The 11,339-nt window shown below is 37.9% G+C and overlaps 1 protein-coding gene across 1 annotated transcript; it reads left to right on the top strand.

Annotated features, from left to right (window-relative positions):
• The first annotated feature begins 1,100 nt into the window (after positions 1–1,100).
• Positions 1,101–10,381, top strand: nod2 (nucleotide-binding oligomerization domain containing 2). The gene is made up of 11 exons (XM_036211309.1): positions 1,101–1,376; positions 1,566–2,120; positions 4,764–4,890; positions 5,761–7,522; positions 8,885–8,968; positions 9,046–9,129; positions 9,199–9,282; positions 9,368–9,451; positions 9,560–9,643; positions 9,708–9,791; positions 9,923–10,381. The coding sequence occupies exons 2-11, from the start codon at positions 1,644–1,646 to the stop codon at positions 9,993–9,995; spliced, it is 2,943 nt and encodes a 980-aa protein (XP_036067202.1). The 5' UTR covers positions 1,101–1,376; positions 1,566–1,643; the 3' UTR covers positions 9,996–10,381.
• Positions 10,382–11,339: the final 958 nt, after the last annotated feature.

The following is an 11,339-nucleotide window of genomic DNA, read 5'->3' as shown; positions in this document are numbered from 1 at the left end:
ATGATACAACATAAAGTCATTATTTACATTTAAATGTAAACGTATGTGCTTCACAGCTCATCCACGTGAAGAAAAGCGTTTCTAAGAGCGACGCGGTTTACCCTTGCGACGGTGGACTTTAAACCCCTCTGTTTAGAGGGTGAAATTTGAAAAAATAAAAACCCCGGACACGACTTCAACTGCCACTTCAAATTAAGGTGAAGCGAGAAGGGAAGAACACTTTCTCTGCAAAGCTAGCAGCCCGAGCTAGCTTTTATCAGCTAGCTTCACTGCTGCATCAACTTCAGGTTATGAAAAGAGTTCACAAAGATAACTCATATTTCATAAATAATGTTTTTTAGTATTCCAAATGTCATATATGATTATATGGATATAGTTTACTCTGAAAGACACAAAAATCATGGTACGCCCCATTTAAGAAGCTTCTTAACATCTTAAGAAGTTAAAAAAAAGAAGGCTGGGCTATTGTAACTCATACACATTTGTCTATGACTCTTTCATACTTGAATAAATTACTTTTATTGGTATTTTTATTCCTGATTTTGAGTTTCTCAAACTGCTCTGGATGTGGATGACAGCACTGCTCCTTTGAGTTTCACACAGGATGCCTAACAGGTAGTACTCTGCATTACACTCCCCAAGGTGGAGCTGCCTGTTACTGAGATGAGGAGACAAAAAGAAGCAATCTTTGATTTCTTCTGCTCATGTATGTTTCCCCGCAGAACAGAGAGGCCTGATAATGAACCAATTACAACACTCAGGAGGGAGCAAAATAATTAAAAAATGAGAACTTACAATAGATATGCTGTATAATACAGAAAATACTTGATGTACCTCATCTTTTCACCATTTTCTCATACATGCACTTTAAGTTAAAGAAGAAACTACATTGCTGCAGAAAATATGTCAAAACGTTTAAAAAAATTCCCAGGTTTCTCTACAAATGGGTAGATTTTTTCATTACACAACAGTTCCACCAAGTGGTTTCAGCATCACACTACAACCCTCGTGTGTGAGAACCTGAAGGGTTTTCCCCATACTCAGGAATGTTCCACACAGCATTGCTTTAACACAAAAGAAGCGTTGAAATTAAAGTATTTTTAGATTATAAGTGACCTAATTCACATTTCTTGTAAAGGAGGATGTGGAAACATGCGTACATATGACAAAACTGAGCAGGAAACACATCTGCCCCAACAGAGAGGTACCTCAGTTTGTTCTCTCTTTTTTAAACTTGCATTTACTTTCCATTTCGGACTGTACAGAACCAGTTTCACTTTCAGATGTGGAATGAGGAAGAGGACAGACTGAGGCTCACCGACAAATGTTTCAGGAAGACCAAATGAGAGAAGGAGCCTCGATTGCTGGTATTCGTAGTAAGTGTTTGTGTTTCAACAACTGGTTTTTTAAGTATTTCTCCAGGTTTTGACAGAATTTGGGTTACATGGATGTACGTCACACAAAGATCACTATGGAGTTTGGCTGTCTCTCAATGCAAACATGTAATGTAAGAATTGTCATACGGGTGGATTCTTGCCAGGAATGATTAGATCTATGTTTGACAGGTTTGGGCGTTACAAGCAGCTCGGGTCTGAACTGGAATCCTGGAGCATGGAAGCCGATGTGAAAGAAGCCCTTCTGCCATGGAACGTTTGCTGAAGCAGCGTACGGAGATTCTGCGTGCTCTCTGCAGCGGTGGCTCTGCTGAACAACTGGAAAGCATTCTGGACGTTCTGCTGTCTAAGGAGGAGATCACATGGGAGGACTACCAGAACATACAGGTTACAGGAAGACCACTGAACAGCAACGCCAGACAACTGCTCGACCTGGTTTACACAAAGGGTGCAGACACCTGTGAGCTCTTCCTCGCTGCTCTCAAACAGATTCTACCCAAAGAGCAGGGGGCAGCTCTGCACTTCTTAGAACGCTCATCCACTTTGGACGAACTTGAAGACACTCAGGGAACATGGACGGAGATGGTCCTAAGACAAAGACCCAGTCTGGTCTGGAAGCTGCAGGGATGCGTTCATGATGCGGTGGATGCTCTCGTTGAGTCCGGACACTTCTCCTCTGCAGATGCTAATGAAGTGCAGCTGCCTGTTTACACCCCATCTCAACAGGTGAGCATTTTTCAGGTTTAACACTAAAATGAATGAGAATTGATTGGGTTCAAAGGTTTGGGAGGGTTTAGATCAGGGGTCTGCAAATCCAGAGCTACATGTGGCTCTTTATCTCTCCATGGTGGCTCCTTGGCCAAACATAAAACAAGTCATGGAGACTACTGATTCAGTCATGTCGACCGTCGGAGTCAGCAGCTCCCTGCTAATGACTGCCTAACCAAAACTACCTAAAGAAAACAAATAAACAAAGCCCCACAAAATAAGACTACCAATGTCCAACCCCAAACTAAAATAACTAAATCCAGCAGTATAAGACTGCTGAGGACAAAGAGAGGGAAAAAGGACAAAACATAAATAAATTAAAGAAAAATGAAATGGCTTTTTTTTAAATAATAATTAGCATTTATTTAATTTGGATGAGTTAAATTTATAAATTGATGGCTGAGGTGCACATAGATGATAAACTTTGCAGTTTTTTACATCCCTGTTGACCTGAAGACGTCTTGTTGCTCAACGGTACCAACAGAATGAACAGATTTTATATGCAAAGCAAAACTTTAGTAAAAAGTTTGATCTTTTATGAGTTAAAAGCACATATGGTCTTATACTGCACAACATTCATTACTTGCTGCCCAGAGCTGCACTGACATGATCCTGTTTGGAACAGAGCATCTTTTATTTTGAAAATAAGTTATTTGAGCTGTTTTCAAACGTAAATAGAAAAAAGAAAATCACATTTCGAGGGATGCTAGGTTCATTTTATAGTTTTGCTTTTGTTTGTGCCAAAAATAGACATAATTCTTGTTTATTATTAAAAAAAAGAAGGTCATGAATGCAAATCCAAATTTCTTAAAGGCCAGTTATAGCTTCAATCTAAACCCAAGACTGACAAGAAGAAAAATGAATGACAGTAACAAAGGTTGTCATGAATTGGAAAATGTTTGATAAAATGAATATTCTAAGAAATAAAATGAATTAGGCTGTAATATTTTAATGAAAGTGGAACACTCAATTATAGCTTCCTGATTCCTCAAATACCTTTAGAGCTGTTTGATAAAATCCAAATTACAAATAAAATTGGAATTCTAGAAGACTGTGATTGAATACATCGTTATGACTCAAACTTGTGAGAACATGTACCATTGGCAGTTGGATTTCCTGGAATCAAAAGGACACGGGTACAGATCTCTGTTTTGGCTTAAGTTGTATTTTAAACCCTATCACTTGACCACAACCTATCTCAGTCACTGCACTGGTGATCCCACCCAACAACAGATCATAACTCTACAGCTCTTTAATCCCATAATGGTGGAATGAAATGTGTAAATTTTATATCCATTGCATAGTATTAAAGGAAATGCCAAAGACTGACCTCCTCTGACAGATTTACAAAACTACAAACTCCTTGGCGTTTCTTGTGCCTGAGACATTTTTTTTTTAATTTTATTTTAATTTTCAAAAGAGTCTTGTGCCAAAACAGAATTTTAGTCAGCATATGTGAACAACATTGACAATTGGCATAAAAAGGAAGAAAGTGCAAACAAAAGTAAAGAAAAGAGAAATAGAGTAAATAAATAAAAAATAAAATCAGACATGCAAATGGTGGGGAATATATAAATTAAGGTACAATTTATATAAACTATCTTGTAATAATTCTAATGGTTGCCAAACTTTGCTAAACAAAGGAGGCAAATCTATTATCTATGTACAAGTTCTCGATTAGTTTTAACCCCTTTTCTCGCCAATCCAAGAACACCTTATCCATCCTTCCTGGTTTAAAACAATTATGTGTTATTGGGGACTTTATTAGGAGGTTTGGTAATTTAAGTGAGTTTCTAATTTGACCTAATATTTTGATAGCCTGTCACTTTGTTGGAGGATTTTATGTTAGAAAACAATAAGGCCTGGAGGGAAGTTTCAGAAATCGATGCTGATTCTTCTTGTAGCCAGAGAGGGAGGTCCTCTATAGGTGGTTTCCTTGGCAACCCTGCTGCCAAAGCGAACGGGCTCTTGAATTAGCTGCCCAGTAGTAGTGTCTAAATAAAGGAAGGCCCAGGCCACCAACAGAAGTATGTCTATGAAGATGAGCGTTGGGTATACGAGGGGGTTTCCCTGCCCAAATAAGTGAGTGGATTATTGAGTCAATGTGTCAAACATGTTTCTTTTAGCGCTTCTCTTAACTTGCAATGAATGACTGTCAGTTTTGTTCTTATGTTCCTCCTTTGTAAGTCGATTTGCATACAAACATCCACAAAATGACCAAAAATAAACTACAATGTGAGAGCAGACACCCTGTTCTGTACATGGTGATGACTGCAGGTATAGCTACGAAAAGACTTGTTTAGCAATGAGGGACTTTTCCACATGTGCTGTCTTGTTTGCAAACAGGATCATTCATGCAGCCCCATTTTAGATTTTATGCTTACAACAAAACCACTAGAAGTACTTACATTTTCACATTCTCCTTTCTTTTCCTTTTGTTTTTATTAAATTCTCATTTCTTTTATTGTCATTTTAACAAAATACTTTAATTTTCTATGTCTATTTAATTGTTTTTGCTTTTTTTAAGTTCTTGACAACTTTGATTTGTTCAAGTTTCTATACAAATATGTGCATTGATTGTGTGTGTTTATTTTTGTTCAGGCGAGGCGTCTTCTGGATCATGTCAGGTTCAAAGGCGAGTCAGCATCAAAAACGCTGCTACAGTTCGTTCAGCAAAGTGAAGAACCCCAATCTTCCCAGAACCAGGACGAGCTCCTCAATTCTAGAGGTATTTCCTTGTCTGAGATAGATGCTCTTTTCTTCATGAAGGCATGATTACTTATTAAAATGTCACTGATTATCTACATGAAAATGTGAATAAGGACTATTCTTTTAATGTGTCCACCATGAAACTTTCTTCTTATTTTATTTTTAATCTCTAATCTCTTCTCATCCATCCAGTTGCTGCAATACTTAATATAGTCAGATTAGAAATATTATTTTAATAAAGAAAAAAGATGAAGAACAAGTTAGAGGTGCAACCATTTAATAAATAAAATTATGATAAATAAAATTATAATAAAAACACTTTTCAGTGCAAAAGTATATATTTAAAAAAACCTGTCTATATTTATATACCTCGAAAAATTAATTAAAATCATAAAACACGAACATTTCTTTAAATGTTTTGTACAATAGATCTAAATTTGCTCTAAGCCGATTAGACTTACAGTAATTGCTTTTATCAATGACTGTCATCACAATCATGCCGTAAATATGAGCTGAAGGGAAAACTTTGAATTTACAGCAGGTGGATTAACATCTTTGACTTTGTGGTTTGAACTGAGGCTAATCTAATCAAAAGTTCCACATTTAAATAAAACCAGAGAGAAGTGACAAAAGTTTAAATGCAGACTTTTGAATGACTCATTGTTGAAAGTTTTTAACAATGTTGATGCAGATAGAATTTCATTTTTTGAGAAATACTGTCTGTTGAAAAATTTTCAACCGCCAAGGATGGATACCTAAGAACAAAAATATTTAGTAGAGCTTTCTCAAGTTTGTTTAATTGTTCCATTTCTAATTAAATTTTTTCAAATGCTTAGATTTTTTTAGACTGCTTTTAATCTCCTGCACTTCTTTATGTTCCCTTCTTCAGAGTTCCTAAAGAAGTTTAAGAAGAAGCTGAGAAGCTTCGTGTCAGCGCAGTCCTGTTTTCTCAGTACTTATGGAAGGACCAGTCACATGTCTCTTGAGGATATTTTTACTGAAGTCCAGCTGGAGTTACCTGACAACAAACCCGTGAGGCTGGAGGACATAGTCAGTCCTGAGGATGCAGTGAACGAGGAGGCGGACACGGTTCTGGTGTCCGGGGTGGCAGGAAGTGGGAAGAGCATCCTGCTGCAGAGGCTACACCTTCTCTGGTCTCAGGGGGTCGCCCTTCAGGACTTTCTCCTTGTGTTCCCGTTCAGCTGCCGCAGGCTGAACTCAGAGCTCAGAGAACTATCTCTGCAGGAGCTTCTGTTTCAGCACTGCTGCTGGCCGGACAGAGGGCAGGAGGAAATCTTCCAGTTCATCCTGGACCACCCGCGACTCATCCTTTTCACCTTTGATGGTCTAGATGAGCTCAAGCAGAGCTTTTCAGACGACCAGAGGCTATGCTGTCCCACACAGCGTGCGCCTGTACATGTGCTCTTGTTCAACCTGATCCAGGGATCCCTGATGAAAGGGGTGTGGAAAGTGGTCACCAGTCGTCCAGACGCAGTGGGTCCCGGCTTGAAACAGCACCTTCGCAGAGAAATCCTCCTGAAAGGCTTTTCTCCGGTAGGCATTGAGTCCTTTGTGAGACAACATCACAGAGATCCCACTGTAGCTGCTAAAGTGATGGAATCTCTGCAGGCGAACACAGCTTTGCTGGGATTGTGTCATAGTCCAGTTCTCTGCTGGATAGTCTCCCAGTGTCATAAAGAGTTGCTTGGCTGTGGGGAGGGGAAACCTCAAACCCTCACAGATGTTTATCTGATGATCCTGCAGCACTTCTTTCAGCACAAGCATGTTCTGGAGAACCCCACAGGAGCAGGCTGGCTGCAGGAGCACGTGGAGACGGTCTTGAACCTCGGAAAGCTTGCTTTTGATGGAATATCTACCTCATGTTACGTCTTTTCTGGCATTGATCTAGAGATGTGTAACGTAGCTGAAAGGGAAATCTGGACAGGTTTTCTAATACAAAGCAGAAATGTTTCCCAAATCAACGGCAAATGTTACGAATTCCTACATTTGACAATACAATGCTTCTTCGCTGCTCTCCATTTTGTTTTGTCACCTAATGTTGAGCGTTCAGCTGTGAAGAAACTATTTGATCTGTGGGACGCAACAGAAAAAGGACAAAACAGCACGTGCTTCGGCGTCTGCCTGCTGGACAAACGAGGTCGGGCTTTAAAGAATGACAGGAATGCAGCAGAAACACCTAATTTGCAGATCGTATCCACCTTTGTGTCTGGACTGCTGTCCCAGCGCCATAAAAGCTTGTGGCTCCACTACTGTTCTAGCGCTGCGCTGGAGGAGAAAGCCAGACAGGCGGCAAAAAGCCTTTCCAAGGGCATGCACAGGCACTTCCGGCTGATCCCCAGACCCGTGCCGGGAGAGAAGAAGAGCATGCATGCATTACCTCAATTTGTCTGGCTCATCAAGTGCATCTATGAGATGCAGGACAGCAAGATTGCTAAAGATGCGATGAGTAAGCTGGAGGTGGATCACCTAAAGCTAACCTACTGCGATATTGGCCCAGTAGAATGCACTGCTCTTGCCTTTGTGCTCCAGCATTTAAAGAACCCCATTGGTATAAATCTGGACAACAACTCCGTGGGTGATGTTGGAGTGGAGCAGCTTCTTCCCTGCATGCACATTTGTAACTCCTTGTAGTAAGTAAAACGTGTAAATCCTTTATTTTTTGAACACGTTTGTGGTTTTGGAAAAAAGCTATATTTTTTTAAAACCGCTTTTCTTCATGTGGGTGCGCTCTAAACCACAGATGTTTACATTTAAATGTAAGTAATGACTTTTCGGTGTAGCATGACCTTTATAAAGTTATAAAGCCACTGTTGTTATGTATATTCAAGCGTTGGAAGCTCTGTGCTAAAGCTAGCGGACCGGCGATTATTGGTGACGTCATTGACGAAAGTGACGTTAGAAATATGAGACACCATTTTTTCATAACTCTCCGTTTTGAGGGCCAAATGAAGGGGAAGGGAGAAGGGAAGAATTCGGATTGGGCCTAAGTCTCACTGTCCGTAAGCTCCTGAATTGGTCCAGGAGCAGGTGGAGGGGATGGGCGGAGTTTTCCAGGGAATACAAATTCCCATCATTGACATACTCAATGATGGGAAAATCACCCCTAGCTAAGGTCATTTTTATAGTAACAGAAATAATAGTAATATGTATTTTAAAATGTCAATAAATAAAAAATAACAATAATAAATAATAATAGTGACATTAAAAACACATTTTTAAAAAAGTAGCAGATGTGGATGTGCTTACTCCCTTCCTTCTTCTCCCCAATGTGTCAATTTAAGCATCTGCTGGTAGAAGCTAACATTAAAAAAAAATAATAAATAATGGCTTTGTAGCTTTAGTACTTTTACGTTATTTCTAAGTTAGTTTTGTTATTTATGATTTAGATTAATTGAGAAAAACTGATGGTAAAAGGGTAATTTCCAAGTAGAATAAACTTTAGATAGATAGATAGATAGATAAATACTTTATTAATCCCAAGGGAAATTATGTTTATGTTATGTTGTTTATGTTATTAAATGTTTTTTTTATCTTCTGCCGCTCAGTGTCTAGTCGCTGTTCAGAGACAAACTTCTTTAAATATACAATTGCATTTACTTGTATAGATTTTAATTACTTGTTATTGTATTCTTCACAAACATTGTCATGAATAAATATGATAGTAAAAAGGTAAAGGTGCACTAAAATTATGATATAAAATGTAATGTTTTTTTTCGTTTTTGATTCAAATAAATCTGCTGGATTTTATTTGACACAAGATATGTTTTATTTTGAAAGGAACTAGGGTATAAAAGATAAAACAAGTTTAAATTGTATTGAAAAAAATTCCCATTTATATTTCAGTTTTTGTAAATATTGCATAGCATCCACAAAAACACAAAGTATAATTTTGTAAATGATGAAGTGGGTTAAAGGTTGCAGACCTCTGATACATTTTGATGTCATCCTACATAAAGGTGTGATGTTTACCTCTGCTTTTTTTCTGTTGTCAGCCTCAGAAATAATAACATTACGGATGAGGGTATTCGCAAACTGACTGACAAAGGTGTGCAGTGGGACAACTTCCAGAAAATAGCGTACGTACTGATCTCTAGGTCTGTTGGGAGGTATCAAACGTGTTATCAGTCCTTTATTGTTACTTTGTATTTTTCAGGCTCTTCAACAACAGACTAACTGATGCTTGCACTCAGCACTTTTCTTACCTTCTGAAGACCAAGCAGAATTTCCTTTCTTTAAGGTGAATTGCTGTTTGGAGAAGCTGTGAAGTGCACAGCAGGAGTTGACATATCCAAACTTTTATTTTCAGGCTGGGAAACAATAACATAACAGCCGATGGAGCAAAGTTGCTGGCAGAGGGACTGAAACAGAACCGTTCTCTCACGCATTTAGGGTAAACTTTTACAGGAACATATATACTGTTTTACTTGTGTATTTTCTTTTTCATACTAATGTTTGTTTGTTTTTTGCATCGAAAGGCTTTGGGGAAATCATATTGGCGATGAAGGAGCAGAGGTCATCGCCAACGCTTTAGAGAGCAGCCCATCTCTGGTGTGGCTCAGGTAATATTTGTCTTAAAGATATTACATAGCCGAAAGTTGTACAATATGTGCATTATTTTTTTTTAATGTACGCTTGATAGTTTACAAAAATAATGGATGTATTGGCAGCCTGGTGGGTAACGGCGTAGGTAGTGCAGGGGCCTGTGCTCTCTCCAAGATCATCAGGAACAGCCCGTCACTGGAGGAGCTCTGGTAAATGTCAGACAACAAATCCAGTTCTGTTTACAGTGTTTTAACAATGTATTTGCTGTGAAAGGCTGACAGACAACTGCATAACCAGGACGGGGGCGGAATCTCTCATTGAAGCCTTGGAAAAAAATCAGCGAGTGAAGTCAGTATGGTATGTTACAGCAACACAACTGCATACAATTCTGTTGATTTGAAAGAGTTACATTGCATACGTTGTCTTTTTATTTTCAGAAATGTCTATTTTAATGACCTTTAATGACCTCTGTGTCCTTCTTCCTGCAGGTTGAGAGGTAATGACCTCAGCTCTGACGAAGTTACAAAATTAAATCAGCGAGAACCAAGGCTTCTTTTTTGATATTGTAATGTGTCTGTTACTGAACAAACAAATGTATATTTTGCAATGTAGCTACTACTCTTCATTGAAGTGCAACTGCTGTAGAACAGGATTACATAAAACAGTGAGTGACTTCTGCAAATATTCACTTTCTTCCTTTTTCGGCTTTAAAAACTTCACATTTTAATGATTTTTGTACTTGTTTACATCGTGGTTAATTAAGTGGTTTAAATCTGAAAATACCTGAAAGGAAAGGAAAACGTTTCAATACAAAAATGAAGAACTTAAGGATCCAAATGCATTTCAAACAACACATATTTGTTTTGTTTGTTTTACAGCCTCGTTTAGTTAGACTTTTTTATTTTTTTACTGTTTTTTATTTGTTTCTCAGTCTTGTTTACTTGACTTTTAATTGGTTTTAAATGTAGATAAAACAAATTAATGGTTTCTCAGGCAAATGTGCTTCCAAATATTATAGCAACAAAAGTCCTGTAAGACACAAATCCTCATTTTTGCACCTCAAAAACTGAACAGCTGCTGGACCCCACATTCTTATTGTACTTGTGTATGAACTCAAACTTTCAGAAGTCATTTTGTTCTTTGTTTCCTGGATTAGGGACTAATAGTGAGAGACCCTTTGGCAATTGCTGTATTATAGTGTTTCTTTTTTTATTATAATTTATTGTTTGTTGCTGTAGGATGGTTCATTTTACTGAAAGTGCTGTTACACTGAATTTTGTTGCTTCTTTGTTATTTTCCTAATGACATAAACTGCTGACATGTGAACGAGATCCTCGTGTGGATGTTTTATCTGGTTATATTAAAATTAAATGAAAAAAAGTCTCTATGATCTTTGCAAATCAATATTAAAGCAACAGCTTGGGGCATTAGGCAATGCATGCACTTAAATTTACTGGAGGACAGATGTTTTTTTTTTTTTTTTTTTTTTAGTTATATATAATCTACAAGTTCAGTTCTTTAAAGAATAAAAAGAGAGCTGACACTTTATCAAAGAGGAAAACAGCAAAACACAGAGCCAACTACAGTATGATTATGTGGATTCTCTGATGAACACATTTCAGAAAGTCAATATCAAGCTGCCATCTTGCAAATTTAAACACGTTTTTAGGAGTTAATGGAGATGCACGTGACTAGTAAAAATGGTATGGTGTGTGAGTTAAATGCAGTTCCAGTGTATACACACACAGTGGGGCAAAATGTATTTATTCACCCACCAATTGTGCAAATGTTCCCACTTGAAAAGAAAAGAGAGGCTTGTAATTTTCATTATTGATATACGTCAACTATTAGAGACAAAATGAGAAAAAGAATCCAGAATATAAAATTGTCTGATTCTTAAAGACT

The sequence above is a fragment of the Oryzias melastigma genome, linkage group LG3, assembly GCF_002922805.2.
Source record: "Oryzias melastigma strain HK-1 linkage group LG3, ASM292280v2, whole genome shotgun sequence".
In the NCBI taxonomy this organism is placed as follows: Eukaryota; Metazoa; Chordata; class Actinopteri; order Beloniformes; family Adrianichthyidae; genus Oryzias; species Oryzias melastigma.
This window is presented reverse-complemented; position numbering and strand designations above follow the sequence as displayed.